The 16,470-nt window shown below is 40.7% G+C and overlaps 1 protein-coding gene and 1 pseudogene across 1 annotated transcript; one reads left to right on the forward strand and one right to left on the reverse strand.

Annotated features, from left to right (window-relative positions):
- The first annotated feature begins 2,562 nt into the window (after positions 1-2,562).
- LOC148049906 (vomeronasal type-2 receptor 26-like) lies at positions 2,563-7,706 on the forward strand. The gene is made up of 4 exons (XM_087705272.1): positions 2,563-2,657; positions 2,858-3,149; positions 6,555-6,684; positions 6,802-7,706. The coding sequence occupies exons 1-4, from the start codon at positions 2,563-2,565 to the stop codon at positions 7,704-7,706; spliced, it is 1,422 nt and encodes a 473-aa protein (XP_087561398.1).
- Positions 7,707-15,152: 7,446 nt separating this feature from the next.
- On the reverse strand, positions 15,153-16,019 carry LOC148049907 (uncharacterized; annotated as a pseudogene).
- Positions 16,020-16,470: the final 451 nt, after the last annotated feature.

Here is a 16,470-nt window from a genome sequence, read left to right on the forward strand (position 1 = left end):
AGAAAATATTGGCCTACAATTTGTCAGAAATGGTGTAGGGTCTCATGATTGGGTGGGAGGGTTGGACTAGATGACCTATAAGGTACCTTTCAACTCTATTATTCTATTCCTATTCTTTTCTATTTCTAGTTCTATTATTTCTATTCTATTGTCAGGCAAACAGGAGCATAGATTACCTTATGCAGGTGCAGACAAGCTAGTCGGGAACACAGGAGAATTATGAGGTAAATCAAACAGAACACACAGAAGAAAAAAGGTGGGAAAAAAGGGAAACTCCCCCTTTAGGTTTACAGCATCCAATCAGCGTAGATTGCCTCATGCATTAACCGACAAGATAGTCAGGAACACAGGAATATCATGAGGTAAATCAAACAGTATACAAAACACAGAGAAGATAACAGACTAGATGATCTACATAGTTCCTTTCAACTCTTCTGTTCTGTTCTGTTCTAGTCTCTAGTCTCTAGTCTCTAGTCTCTAGTCTCTAGTCTCTAGTCTCTAGTCTCTAGTCTCTAGTTTCTAGTCTCTAGTCTCTAGTCTCTAGTCTCTAGTCTCTAGTCTCTAGTCTCTAGTCTCTAGTCTCCAGTCTCCATATTCCATATTCATATTCTGTTGTCAGGCAAACAGGAGCATCATAAGGTAAATCACAACACCCACAGCAACCAATCATAGCATATAGCCTCATGTGGCCACTTGTGCGAACCATCCCCAATTCTCTCCCCCCATTCACAAAGCCAGAAACTCTGTCCTAGAATACAAAATGAGAATGGACCCCCACTTTCTAGCACTGATGATGTTACCTAGTTTGATCATGAAATGTCTGCCAGGAAACCAGCAATGTGTCAGGTCCTGTAGATCTATCTCAGGAAGCTTTCATTCTGGTGGGGGGGGGAGGCTTAGGGGATTCTTTTTATGGGATTTTCCTTTGTTCCTTTCCTGGCTTGATGTACCTTTTGGGGAAATGGGGAAGAGGGGAAATGGGAGTAGGGGAAGAATGTGCCTCTGGCCATCTCTTTTGTCTCACCACTGGAAAAGCAAGATCATGGCACCTGTTATCACCTGCTCAGCCTGAAATTCTCACAACATCTTCGCACCTTGGGATTTGCTCAAAGTTGAACTGGACATTGGGAGGGGCCTCGGAGACAGCAGTTTAACCTAACGCTTTGGCACTGGAAATTCAGATTCTGCTTACACTCTCTCTGCTATCACTGTCTTCCAATAAAAGTTCCTTTTGAAATGTTTTTCGTTTGAAGAGTTCTGCTTTCCTGGGAAAGCTTGTGTGACAGGAGCTTACACAATGTCAGACAGCATCCAGAACCCCTCACTTTAACCCTGAGCTACAATTCCTCTATTGAAACTCCATCTTTTTTACAGGGGCTAAGTTGCATATAAGTCAAAATATCCAACTTCACTTCATGCTCAAGTCCATCTCTGGGGATTACAAGAAGTCACACAAACATGTTTTTCCCTTTCTGGTATGCAAACCAATCTAGGAATAATTGGGTAGGACAATTGCTCTTCTTTGCAATCATCCATGAAGCCACAATTCTTATTCCCTGTGGGTTTCTATTCAAAAAAACCTTCCGAGAGAACAACAGCTTTAAAAAACTGGATGTGTCACCTCACCTTCTCTTGCAAAGAACTCACTCCTGGGTTTAATGAGACTCAGCTGCCCTTATCTTTGCCTTTGATTACAGCCAAAACACTTACAAGGGGAAGGATGGTTGATATAAATTTGCCACAAAACCATCCAGGTGGATTGGCCTGTCTCTCTTGTGCTAAAGCTGTGATGAGATTTCAATTGCTACCTGCAATTCACCTTATGCACAAATCTAGATTTCTGATCTAGGAGGGAAGGTGAGAAGAATGACTGGGCTGCCTCTCCTGCTGCTGCTGCTGCTGCTCTTCTGGCTCCTGCCTCCAACTTCTGCTAAGAGGATGCAAACCGTATGTGTGTTGACAAGGTCTTTGCAGATTCTGGAGGACTATTACAGGCCTGGTAATCTCATTATTGGTGGGAATTTGCCGCTGGCAACCATTGTTGTATCCTTCAACAGCCTACGTTTTCAGAAAGACCCATTCCAGCATCGTTTACCAATTCTGTAAGTTTTACATGGAGGCAAAAGATACAGAATGAATGTTTGCTTTTTTGAGAGTCAGGAACTCCTTTTAGAAATACTGGTCCTGATAAGGTTTGCAATGTCCTAGATAAATCTTTGCACTTTTTTCAATAGAGGATAGAATCCTTAATCTTTCCAGAATTCCACCTGATGAAATGGAGAAGCATAAAAAATGAGGAGGCACAACATCTTAGAAATTGTGATGCTCTAGTTATTAATTTGGATAGAAAGTTATGGTGGAAAAGTCAAATAAAAATCCTTATCCAGTATGAGATACGAGTCATTGGATACAAGAGTGTTGGCAAATAAATTTCCTAAATAAAATAAAATAATAAAAAATACAAAAGCAAAACTCAGTTTTGGAATCAGTAGTGCTCATAAACAATGGCTTTTAAGAAATCTATGCTGTGACCCTCTCCCCCGGGGAGGTTTGGCCTCAGCAATGGTTACTTGTTCTGAAGAAACTTCCCCAGGAGAGACCAAAATTGATTACCTGCTAGAGGACAAATTGCAAAGGATTACAGTCACTGGAACAAAGTAAGGAAGGGAGGAATGATAGAAGGGTATTAAAATATCTGTGATTGGGATGGACAGTTTAATTAAGGAAAATTCTTTTTAAAAATCCAAAGCCAATGAAACTTGAGTGTTGCTCCAAAGAACAACACAAAAGACAAGACAAATTCCAACAGCATATGTGAAATTTCCTGTAATGTTCCTCAATGTTTTTCTCACCATAGAGTCAGGCCCAAGAAATACCAGCAGTTTCTGGCCTTGGTGTTTGCAGTCACAGAGGTCAACAAGGATCTGGTTCTCCTCCCCAACATCACCCTTGGCTTCCACATCTATGACAATCACCAGATTGAGAGGGAGATTTTCTTAATCAGCCTCTCCCTGTTCTCCACAAGAGGCCAAATGATTCCGGGTTACAAATGTGACAGGCAGGACCCTCTGCTCTCTGTCATTGGAGGTGATAACTCCAAATCCTCAAAGCAGATGGCCTCCATCTTCAGCATCTTCAAGATCCCACAGGTAAGACGGCCTCTTTAGATACAGTTATGGAGTAGACAAAGATCAGAAGCACACAGAGAACCCAAACATGAAAGTAAAGATATGTGTGTGGGGGGGACAAATCATGATCTTGTGATTCTTAGGTTATGCTTCATGAAAGGGTAGCCATTCTTTTAGTGCCATTTATTCTCTACATCAGATTGATGGTTTCTCCTCTTCTGACATATCACAATCAGTCAAAATGTGTAACTGATGGTTCTTCCTGAGAAGGGAAGAAGCTTAAAGCTCAGTGGCAGAGTGGTAAAAGTGCAGAACTGCAGGCTACTTCTCCTGGCTGCCGACTCCCTGCAATTTGTCAGTAAAATCCCAACAGGCTCAAGGTAAGTACCCGAGATGGGTAAAATGAGTACCCAAATTGTTGGGGGCAATATACTGACTCTGTAAAGCACTATTAGGCAGTATATAAATCTAAGTGCTATTGCTATTGCTATTAAACCTAGCACTCAGAGTGTGTCAGCCTGACGGATGGAACAAAAGCCACACAGTGGTGACTCCTAAAGTCAGCATAATACTTTACTTTGTCTTTGAAAAAAGAATCTCTTTTTCTTCAGCTTGGTGTTGGCTTTGAGTTCTCTCAGGGAGAGAGAAGAGTTTATCCTTCCTTCTTCCAGATTAATCCCAAGGAATCTCCTCAGTATGTGGGTTTAGTCCAGCTGCTTCTGCATTTCCAGTGGAACTGGGTTGGGCTTATAGCTTCTGAAGATGACAGTGGAGAACGTTTCATTTCAACTCTGATGCCAATGCTGAAGGAGAAGGAGATCTGCCTGGCCTTCACTGAAAAGTTGAAATTCGATTTTCTCGTTTCTACAAAGTTGCATTTTTTTCATATTTTCAAGACGTGGTCAAAAGCTGAAGTAATTATTCTCTTTGGAGATTCTAATAGTATTACAAATGTACTGGTGGTAATGGATGTTCATGAACGATGGACAAAGACAACATTTTGCAAAGTTTGGATCATAACTTCCCATTGGAAAGTTAGTATGATGGGATCTCAAGACATATTGAAAGGTATAAATCCCTTCCATGGATCTTTGCATTTTAGGGACCACACTGGGGACATCTCAGAATTCACCCATTTCCTACTGTCTCTAGACCCTTTCAACCCACAAGGGGACGTCTTTCTCCCTCCATGGTGGGAATTTGTCTTTAACTGCAAGATCTACAAACCAGGTGGAATTTCTCCAGCCCAGCAAAGAACATGTACTGGAAAGGAGAACATGAAGAATCTGCCAATGTATGCATTTGAAACAGGCATGACAGGAGAAAGTTACAATATTTACAATGCAGTTTATGCTCTGGCACATGCATTACATACAACGTATGATTCAGGACCACAACTAGCCCTGCTGAGGCTTGGAAAGAGGATCTCAAAAGTCCAGTCATGGCAGGTAATTTCTGTGACTTTTTATCCAGTCCCCAGATCTTTAGACAGGAAGCTTCCCATATGCATTTCTTCAATCACTATTCAATGTCCATATGCTGCCATCTCAGTACAGATTAAAAGAGCATTTGCAAACTATAATGCAAATTAAGTGTTTCTTGAAAGGGGGCAGAGGAGAGAAATAATCCATGGAGGAAAGATTTCCCTATAAAACCCTGAAAGTTTTTCTTGGGTGTCCAGGAGTGGACATTTCAGAGAGGACTTGTCATTCCAGAGCAAAATGACAATATGTGTGTGTGAAGTCGTTGACTTGTGACAGGTCTTAGATCCTCAATCTATGACCAGCCACAAGTCCTCAACTTACAACTGACAGCATGATGCATTTTGACCAATAGGTGTTCAACTTGTGACCGGTCTTAGGTCCTTGACCTAAGACCGGCCACAGGTCTTCAACTTACGACTGACAGCCCGGCAACCAAAGTCTTGCACCTATTGGTCAAGGTGTGCCAGGCTAAAAGCAGGCTTTTAAAGGGTTATTGGTTGCTCTGCTGGACATCTCCCGTATAAATAGCTGTCAAGCAGAGCAAGGTGCTGAAGTTGATGTTCTCCTTCTGTGCTAGTGTTCTGTTAATAAAAGCTGTTAAAAGTACCTCAGTTGATTCTGGCGCCTCTGTTCCACACAGTCTTCAATAGTGTGCATTTGTGTGAGATGCTTCATGACGTCAGTTGAAGTCCTAGTGGGTATATTTGCAGAACTGACTCTGTTTCCCTCAGTACATTGCCTGAATCCCACCTGTAAGAGCCGACTGGACTCTATTCCTCTTAACTCTGGTTTATGTTTCTACGGCTTATCGTCCCTTTTGACTTCATCCCATTTGTTTGGTCTGCTATTTGTTGTATTGTTCAACTTGTTGTGTGAAAACAGCCTCTGTCAACCTCAGCACACACAGTAGGACTCAATGGGATCCAAATGGGCTCCTGGTTTGAGATTTATCAGAAGGTTATTTGCATCAAAGGATAAAAGTTTAATCTCTCTGGAAAAGTGAAGTGAGAAACGAGGGCAGATGCTTCCTTCCACATGGCCTCACCTGGTTAGACCTGCTTCTTGCATTCTGCTGTCTTTGACTATGAATAAAGAGAAAGGGTTTTAATATATTTGTGATAGGAATGATTTAATGACCCCTAATCTGTCATTTACAAGACCTGGAGCCCAAGGACACATTTAAAAATGCATGTAGCCAAATATCACAGGAACAAAAACATACAATGAAATTTGGAATATGGCATTAAAATCTTTGTATGAGGGATAATTCTGGTAAAACTGAAGTGGAAGAAGCCATGATCCAAAGTCCCAATAATAGAACCTCCTCTTTCATGGAGAAAGATTTTTTTAAGTCTTAATCCTGATGGATCAGAACTCATGGAACTCCTCTAGATTTTCAGACATGCCCCTATCTCCTAAGCTGATGCCAACAATGAATGATAGCAGCCAATGATAGTTCATGTGATGCTTTCAACTAATTTTTGCAATTTCTGAGATTTCTTTTATTTCAGATTCTTTACTATCTGAGGGCTGTTCAGTTTAACAACAGTGCTGGAGATGAAATCTCTTTCTCAGAAAATCGACTGGGTTCTGCTAATTTTGATCTTCTCAACTGGGTTTTCCTCCTCAATAAATCTTTTGTGCCCATGAAAATTGGAAAAGTAGATCCCAGGGCTACCCCAGGCAAGGAGTTCACCATAAACTCTGATGCCATCGTCTGGGCCACAAAGGTGAGCAGGAAGGAAATGTTGTAAGGTTAGGTCAACATTGATTCTCTCCTGGTAACATTTAGCACTGATGATGTTACCTAATTTGGGTAATGAAACATTGGCAAGAAAACAAGCAAGATCAGAGAGTACCAAAAACCTCTTAATTAGTAAATGAATTAATGAAGCATGTTCATTACTTAGGTCATCTCAAGAAATTCTCTTTCCTCTTTCAGACCATCCCTTTTGCTAGGTGTGGCAGAAAGAGGTGCCATGCAGGAGAGAGGAGAAGAGTTCCAGAGGGCGAGCAGGTTTGCTGCTACCAGTGTGATGCTTGTCCAGAAGGGACCATTTCTAATCAGACAGGTAGAGCAGATTTCAAATGTGGACCTTTCTTTCTGCCACAGTCATATCATCTCTGCGGGAAGGATAATCTCATGGCAGATGTCCCTGAAATCCTTAGACAAATGTTCTTAATTTCAGATGCAGCTCTCTGTGAACCCTGCCCAGAGGACCAATATCCAAACAAGGACAAGGACCAATGTATTGCCAAGAAGATCCACTTCCTTGCTTATCAAGACACAATAGGATACATTTTAATTTCTCTCACCCTTTTTCTCTCGGTGACCACATTTGCAGTTGTGCTGATTTTCTATAAACATCATAATACACCAATCGTCAAGGCCAACAACCGAGATCTCACCTACATCCTTTTGGTCTCCCTCCTGCTCTGCTTCCTCTGCTCCTTCCTCTTCATTGGTCAACCTGGGAAGATCACCTGTCTCTTCCAACAGTCTGCTTTTTCCATTCTCTTTTCCCTTGCGGTTTCCTCTGTGTTGGCAAAAACTGTCATGGTGGTTCTAGCCTTCATGGCCACCAAACCAGGGAACAAGACAAGGAAACTCTTGGGAAAACCACTGACCAACTCCATTGTCATAGCCTGTCCCCTGATACAAGCAGTTCTTTGTGCCACCTGGCTGATAACCTCTCCTCCATTTCTTAACTTGGACTTCCACTCCTTGTTTAGAGAGATCATCTTGGAATGTAAGCAAGGCTCAGCTGTAATGTTTTACACTGTCCTCTCCTATCTAGGTCTTTTGGCCCTTGTCAGTTTCTCAGTGGCGTTTCTAGCTAGGAAATTGCCTGATAGCTTTAATGAAGCCAAGTTCATTACTTTTAGTATGCTGGTCTTTTGCAGTGTTTGGATCAGCTTCCTCCCCACCTACCTGAGCACCAAAGGGAAGTCCATGGTGGCTGTGGAGATCTTCTCTATTTTGGCCTCTGGAGGTGCTCTCTTGGCTTTTATCTTTTTCCCCAAATGCTACATTATTCTGCTGAGGCCATATCTAAATTGTAGAGAAAATATAGTAAGAAACAAAAATCTCTAGCTAATGTAAGAAGTTGTCTGAGGTAGGTTAGGATGTTCTAACCTAAGTTTCACAGAATCATGAAACAGACTCCCCCCCCCCTAAAAAATCCCAATTATTATTTGGTTAATTAATAGATTAACAGAGTTGGAAGGGACCTTGTATTCCATCTAGTTCAACCTCCTGCCCTACACCATTTCTGACAAATGGCTGGCCAATCTCTTCTTGAAAGCCAATGGTCAGCCCAAGGCCAGATAGCCAGCTGAAGCCCTGATCACCATTCCCTCTGTCCTTCCCTATGGTTTTCCAGTGGTAGACTTCTACCAACTCAGGAAGGCACCCTTAAAGATGTCTGCAGGCTAAATCTTGCACTAAGCATCATCCCTTCAAAGATTTTACTTCAGGAATAAAATGGTGGAGTCCTTGGTGCAATCTGAACTTGGCTATTTGTTTGCAAACATTTCATTACCCAACTGGGTAACGTCATCAGTGCAAGTGAAGGTTCCAGCTGCTGTATTTAAACAGGGAGTAAGTCTCCTCCCACTCTGTTTATGATTCTGATGGCTACCTATGAAGACCTCAATGGCACCGGGCCCTGTCATAAAAATATTCTGATTAAAAAAAAGGCGAACCACAAACAATAAATCTTACTTTAAGATCAGAGGTTTATTGTTTCTAACAATTTGGAAAAAAAGAAAGAAGCAGAAGATATAACAACAAAAGAAAACTTAGCATGTCAAACCATTGCTATGGGGTCCAATGACAAATAGCAGATCCTACAAAGCAGGGGTGGATTCCGGTAATCACTACTGCCGGTTTATTGTGTGCACACGCTTAATTTCCACTGCACATGCGCAGTGCAATAAAAATTGTTCTGTGCAGAAGCAAAAAACAAGATGGAGAACCAGTTCAGGAGCATGGCAGGCCAGGATTGTCACCAGTTCCAGCAATCCAGTCTGCCAAACCACTACCAGTTCAGCCAAACCAGTCCAAACTGGTAGGAACCCAGCACTGCTACAAGGACTGCTATTGGGCAAAGGACATCCTTCTCATCTCAAGCCACATTCCTTATACCATTGTTTTTACTGACACATTCCATGGTTTCACTTCTTTGTTCTTTCTTACTTTCTTACTGTAAACACTAGAAATGCGTCTGGTTCATTTTGCAATTATGTTAGTTTAAAACTTTGTTTCCGTGAGGCCTGCAAGTTCACTCCTAGGCCTATCAACTTTCCAGTGGATATATTCCTCCTCTTTCAGCCCTTTCACAAAATTTTTGAACTATGATAGCTGGTCTTTACTACCTGCTAAAAACTTTTGTTGGAAGAGGTTTGGCATAAGTAGCTTGAGGTGGGCTTGTCTTTCATAGCCCTCCCCCCTTTATCTAGAACTGCTCATCTCCTGAAGCACAGATGTTTGTGGCCTCTGGGAAGCAGCAGAAAACATCCCAAGACAACAAATGAAAGTGAATATAAGTGTCTCAATTAGCATTCCATCTACCTGCTCAACCCAAATGGAACAGGCTAGAGGTCTTGTGTGTATGCGTAATTGCTTTACAATTGACATGCTGATTAAGTATTGAGTGTAGCTGGTGTCCACAACTGCTTCAACTTCCCCTTCCACCCCTGTTTCAGGTACTTGGAGCTTGGCTTGGAAGGTGAAGGGATGGATGGGTGCACTCACCATTGGGTTGTCCTCGGCGTTTTTCTAATCTGAGGCCTCCCCATTGGTAGGACTTTTCATCACCTTAGGTTGGGCTATATTTACGATTAACATACGCACTGGAGGAATTCTCTCCAGAAATAATGCAGGAACTCCTGCAGAGAAAAAGATGAACACATATTTATGCATTTCAGATAGCAGAAGAAAATAATATTTTTATTTCTATTCTATACTATTCTATTCTATTCTATTCTGTTCTATTCTATTCTATTCTATTCTATTCTATTCTATTCTGTTCTGTTCTGTTCTGTTCTGTTCTCTTTGATTCTACTCTACTCCACTCTATAATTTTCAGGGTATTTCATGTATAGGCATAAGTAATAAAGTAGGTAAGCATAAATATTCACAATGACCAAACTCAAGTTACTTTCCTAAACCTCTACTGTTAGTATTCCTATTGGGGAGTGGGGGGAATTGCCTGAATAAAGGAAACACATGACTTACATTTTCGTATAAATATTGCTAAGACACTTGAAGGTTGCCTTTTGATATGCCAATTATGAAACATTCCTTCTCTCTTTCTGTTTTGCTAACACTCTCCCAGTCCTCTATGGATTTATTTTCCTCACAGCGCCTGCCCTGATTTGTGACTTCACTGGCCAGAGAGACCCATTCTTTATTCTTTGATGCAGAAATAAAAAATCTGATAAATTTTGGACTAGGTTGAGTCATGTTCTGTGTGCTAAAGTTGGCAGAGGTTGCTTTCACACAACTAGAAAAACATTGCAAATGAAATACACGGGGTGGGTCTCACAGGATGCTAATCCATTGAAACAACCTTAGGAAAACTGAGGTGGTTCTCCAAATATGCCCACTAGGACCATTAAAGCATCTGTCAGAATGGTCATCTTGCTCTATGTTCTCTTTTGCTCTGAGGTTCATATCTCCACCCTGGAATGACCACTTTATAAAACTCAGACCATCTTTGAAAACCTTTGAAGAACTTTTAGGAAGGTCTTTCCTACATGAATCTCATGGACAAGTGGTTTAGTTTACTTATTTCCTCCCCCACAACCTCTTTCCAACAAAATATTATACTGAATTTGCTTTCTTTTTCTGAAAATTACCATTTCAATCTGATTTCTGGTTTCCTGCCTAGGCAGGGGGTTGGACTAGAAGACCTCCAACACTGCTATTGTATTTGCATAGAGTAGAGTAGAGTAGAGTAGAGTAGGGTAGAGTAGAGTAGAGTGGAGTGGAGTGGAGTGGAGTGGAGTGGAGTGGAGTGGAGTGGAGTGGAGTGGAATGGAATGGAATGGAATGGAATAGAATAGAATAGAATAGAATAGAATAGAATAGAATAGAATAGAATAGAATAGAATAGAATAGAATAGAATTCTTTATTGGCCAAGTGTGATTGGACACACAAGGAATTTGTGTTTGGTGCATATGCTCTCAATGTTCATAAAAAGACAGATACATATATCAAGAATCATAAGGTACAACACTTAATAGTAGTCATAGGGTACAAATAAGCAATCAGGAAATAATCAATATCAATATAAATCATAAGGAGACAAGCAACAAAGTTACAGTCATGCAGTCATAAGTGGGAGTGAATGGGTGATAGGAACGATGAGAGGACTTATAGTAATAGAAACACAGCCTTAGTGAATAGTTTGACAGTGTTGAGGGAATTATTTGTTTAGATGATCATTTTATCATTTCTGTCCAAAGACGCATCATTTTAGTTCCTGTTTGAAATTCCTTCAATCTCCATTTCGGATTTGGTACAATACAATTTAGAGTATTAAAACATTTCTCCTTAGGTCTCAGTATTGCGATGTGATATGCTTAACTAATTGGACAACCTTTTGGACAGTAACTGTGGCTAACAATCAAGTACTGGACCACATAACACCAGCCATGATGCTGGAAGGAAACTATGAAATTGAGTCTCACTTACTTTGGCCCTGTCATTGAGGGAAATTCCCTGGAGAAAGCAATGATGTTTGGAAGACATGAATGGTGTTGGATTTGGGGGATCTCTAGTTCTAGGACTGCATACTTGATGGTGCTGGGTGGGGTAGCATTAGCCCCAAGCAGACCCTGCAAGAAATGTGGGGTTGTTCTGGACTCACAACTCCTGCTTGAGCACCAAGTGGCAGTTATAGCTTGAAGGGCCTTTTCACAACTTTGTTTATGTGCCAGTTGCACCCATTCTAGGACAAAGGATGCCTTAGTCACCTCCTGGTTGGGCTATTGCAATGCATTCCCTTATGGGTCATCCAGAAACTTCAGCTGGTGCAAAATGCATGAATAAGAACAATTATATTTCTGGTAGATCTCATTATACCTTTGGTTGCTGAGCTGCATTGGTTGGCCTCATCTCTACTCAAAGTTTCTGAAGTTCCCTCAAATCTGTTCATGCTAGAAGACTTGGGAACCCCGATAATTCTAACTCCTTTTAATAAATGTAGTATAAAGGTTTTAAGCAATAATTGTCCTCTTTATTTGCAGTTTTCACTGGACTGTTGTATGCTGCTGAGAATCATTTTGCACGACATGGATTGCCATATAAATTTCATTAGTCAATTAATCCATTCCATCCCTTGTCTTGTGGGTGTAACTACACCAGTTCTTACACTTAAACATTGGTGTGATTGCTCACTCCTACTAGGGTCCAGCTGACTGTTACCATGCCCCATTAGAACCCATTCTGTCTGAACATACTATGGCACAGGCCAAACTCCATCTTGTGTGCAGGTGCTCACTTTCATGTCAATCAAAACCTCAACTTCGCCTTGACTCTCAAGTCCATCTGCTCTGTGGATTAGCAACAAGAGACACAAACATGTCTTTCCTATCTCAGGTGGAACCAACACCTGTTGCTGAGTAAGTAGGACAATTTGTTTTCCTTATAATTATCAGAAGAACAATAATTCTTCATGTATTCCCTCTGGATTTCAACCCACAAGAATCTTATAAGATAAAACCTGCTTTAAAAACCATGCTCTGGGTTTTTCAGCGGGGAGGGACCTTAGCTTGTCTTCCAAAAAGCCAGCTTTGGGTTTTGTTGAGACTCAACTGACCGTCATGTCACAGCCCAAACACAGAAAACATGATTGATATAATAGTAGTTCATTGATGGATTATTCCTGTGACCTTATAATTACAATAGAATACAGAACGTAGTCTAATTTCAGAATAAGATAGATAGAAGCAAATAAAGCAATACAATACAAATGCTTTAATGCAAAGAGACATCAGATAAATTTGCCCTGGCGCCATCCAGCTGACAAGGAAGGCTCAACTATGTAAATCTGGTGAGATTTCTGATGCTCCCTGCAATTCAGCTTCTGCACTAGCCTTGATTTCTGATCTAGGAGGGATTGTAAGGAGAATGGCTGGGCTGCCTCTCCTGCCACTGCTTCTGCTCTTCTGGCTCCTTCCTTCACTTACTGCTAAGGGGATACAAACCATATGTGCATTGCCAAAACATGTAAAGGTCCGAGATCAATGGGAATTTTACAGACCTGGAGATCTGATTATTGGAGGGAATTTGCCCCTGGTAACTTTTGTGAAGTCCAAAATACCAGATTTTCATGGGTTCCCATTGCGGCTTAATATTGGCATTGTGTAAGTTTTACCTGGAGGGGAAAAATGTAGGTGATTGTTTTCTTCCTTCTGGATGTAAGGCCTCCTTTCAGAAATTTGTATTTATTTGTTTGTTTGTTTGTTTGCTTGCTTGCTTGCTTGCTTGTTTGCTTGTTTGCTTGTTTGCTTGTTTGCTTGTTTGCTTGTTTGCTTGTTTGCTTGTTTGCTTGTTTGCTTGTTTGCTTGTTTGCTTGTTTGCTTGTTTGCTTGTTTGTTTATTCATTCATTCATTCATTTCATCAAGCATTTATTAGATAACAAATACACTGTAAGTATAAATATGACTATGAATACATTAAATGAGTACAAATACAAATACAAATACAAATATAAGGGAATATTAGGACAGGGACGGTAGGCATGCTGGTGCGCTTATGTACCACCCCTTACAGACCTCTTAGGAATGGGGTGAGGTTGACAGTAGACAGTCTAAGGTTAAAGTTTTGGGGGTTTAGGGAAGAAACCACAGAGTCAGGTAGTGCATTCCAGGCATTGACCACTCTGTTGCTGAAGTTGTATTTTCTGCATCAAGTTTGGAGTGCTTTTCCTTGAGTTTGTATCTATTGTGTGCTCGTGCATTGTTGTGGTTGAAGCTGAAGCAGTCATTGACGGTAGGACATTGTAGCGGATAATTTTGTGTACTACGCTTAGGTCAGACTGAATTTCAAGCCTAGTGGCCTAAGGTATTCTGTTGTGAGCAGAGGAGTGGAGGATTTTTCTCGTGAAATATCTCCAGACTCACTCAATTGTATTAATATCTGATATGCAGTGCGCATTTCAGACAGATGAGCTGTATTCAAGAATTGGTCTAGCAAATGTTTTATATGCTCTGGTTAACAATATAATATTACCAGAGAAGAAGCTATGCAAGTTTAGGTTAATCACTCTTTATGCCTTTTTTTGGCAATGTTGTTACAGTGGCTCTGGTGCTTAGATAATTAGATATGACTACTCCAAGGTCCTTGACAGAGTGAGGATCATCTACAAGGTCGTGTCCACCCAGCTTGTATTTGGTGTTCTGATTCTTTTTGCCAATCTGTAAGACAGAGCATTTGTTGGTTGAGATTTGTAGTTGCCAATTGTTTGACCATTCTGACACATAGTCAAGGTCTTTGTGAAGGGTGAAGGGTGGCATTGCCGGTGGTGTTAAATAGTTTTACATCATCAGCAAAGAGAATGCAGTTGCTTATAATGACCTCACAAAAGTCATTTATGTAAAGTATAAAGAGTGTTGGTCCTGCCTTGGGGGATACCGTTGTTAACAGGTGCAGGATTTGATAGGGCACTCCCTATTTTGACCACTTGTTGCCTGTTTGACAGGAATGTAGCTATGCAATTATGTAGGGGTTCAGAGACACCATACTATTTCAGTTTTAGTAGTAGTTTGTAGTATACCACTGAATCAAAGGCTTTACAGAAGTCTATTTAGATTGCGTCTATTGCCTTGCCCTGATTGAGTTGTGTTGTCCATATTTTTTTGCAGTGTAGGAGTTGCAGATTACAGGACAACTTTTTTCTGAAATCAAATTGTTTGTTAGAGAGTAGTTTGTTTGTTTCTAAGTGGAGGGTAATGGATTGGTTTATGACTGACTCCATGACTTTGCAGGTGATGCAACATAAAGAGATTGGTCTGTAATTTTCAACTAGGCTGGGCTCCCCCTTTTTGAAGATAGGGATGACTGTGGGTAATGTCCATAGGTTGGGCATGGAGCTGGTCCTGAAATATTCAGCCATGGCAGTGGAAAGATTTTTTAAGTATGCACATCCTCCACCAGGTCCAATAGATAGAGATAATTTTAGGCTGCATAGTGCCTTTTCAACATTATCTTCTGTGAAATTGATTTGTGTTAGCTTATTGTAATTATTTGTGGTACAACTAGGAAATATTGGGCATGAGCCATTTCTGTTTACAAAGACTGAGCTGAAGAATATGTTAAAGAGGTTTGCTTCAACTGCTTCATCATTACAGTCTTTGCCGTTAGGTCCTTTTGGAGATGGGATGGATCTCGAGTCCTAAGTTGGTTGTTTACAAAATTATAAAAGGTGTGGGTGGATTTCATGTGCAGAAGATTTTCTTTTTGATTGATGTGATAACTGGTGCATTCAGTCTCTATTTGATGGCATAAGTTTTTGTAATGGCTTTTAAAGTTAGCTAAGTAGCCAGTCTTGTATTTTTGCCAAAGAGATTTTTTGGGGGGATTGGATCTTCCTTATTGTTTTGGGTAATTTGTTTTTCCTGGTTTTGGGGGTTATTAGTGGTACGTATAGTTTAATGACTTTTTTGACTTCGAGCAAAAAAATGTTATAATGGTCTTTGGCAGTATTACAGTCAGTGAATAGAACTTGCCGATCAGGAGATGAGAGATCACTGTCTATGAGATCATTGTTGGCTTTTTTAAACGTTATAATTGGACATCCCATCTTTATGGTGATTTTTGTAAGGGCGTATATTGAGACAAAAGTCAATCAGGCTGTGGTCACTGTTGGAAAAGGGTTCTTTTATTTGTAGTCCATAAACTGAGTTTAAACTGTTGCAGAAGATGAGATCAAGGCAGTTGTTGATTCTAGTGTTGTTAATTACTAGTTGATCCAGTCCCAGATTAGTAACAGCATTGTAAAGGGTTGCATGTATGGGTTCAGCTGTACTTCATTTAGGGTCCAGTTAATAAGAGATAGATTGAGGTCACCCAGAAAGATAAAAGGGTGTGGGCAGGAGGCTGCCCATGTTAGTAGTGAAGTTAACTTGTTAGCATATACGATGTTCTAATTAAGGGCTCTGTAACATAGCAGGAAGCAAAGTATGGTATTTAAGGACAACTTGCAGATGATGGTCTTAGGAAGAGCGTGTTCATGTTTAACTTGAATATTTTTTTTTAGATTTTGTGACTTTTTATAGAAGATAGAAACTCCACCTCCTCTACAGTAAACATGGGAATCTCTTACTTTGATAATGGAGTCAGGGAGGGGTAGTTTCAACCATGTTTTGCAGACAAATATAATGTTGAACGTAGCCATATGTAGTAAGAGGAGGAATTCAGGCATTTTGTTTATGATGCTTCTTGTGTTACTGAGCTTGCATTTAAGGTCAGTAGTGGTTGGTAATGAGGAGGTTAGGGGCATGTGTACCTAGTTTTGGATGGTGGGAGTTGGATGCTGGGTGATGGGCTATGGGACTTACTTTTGATGCAATCAGTGTGGTAGTCAATGTATAAGTCAGTATCTCCTTGGTGTTGACGCCTTTTGAGTTCTGCACAGAGTTTGCAAGAGTGGGCTCGTTGCAGTATGGATAGGTCAGGCCATGAGCAAAATTTGTTATGGTTGCAGTTGGTACTCGCAATTGAGTTTATTGTATAAATGAATTTGCATTTGCTGGACTCATTCTTGCAAACCTCTATAAAACTGTGGGGCCAATGAGCCATCGTTGTTCTTGAACTCTGGAAATTCCAATGATTTCATCAGGGGAGAT

The sequence above is a fragment of the Thamnophis sirtalis genome, unplaced genomic scaffold (genome assembly GCF_051295495.1).
Source record: "Thamnophis sirtalis isolate CommonGarterSnake01/CBP01778 unplaced genomic scaffold, rThaSir2_p1.2 scaffold_1, whole genome shotgun sequence".
NCBI lineage: Eukaryota > Metazoa > Chordata > Lepidosauria > Squamata > Natricidae > Thamnophis > Thamnophis sirtalis.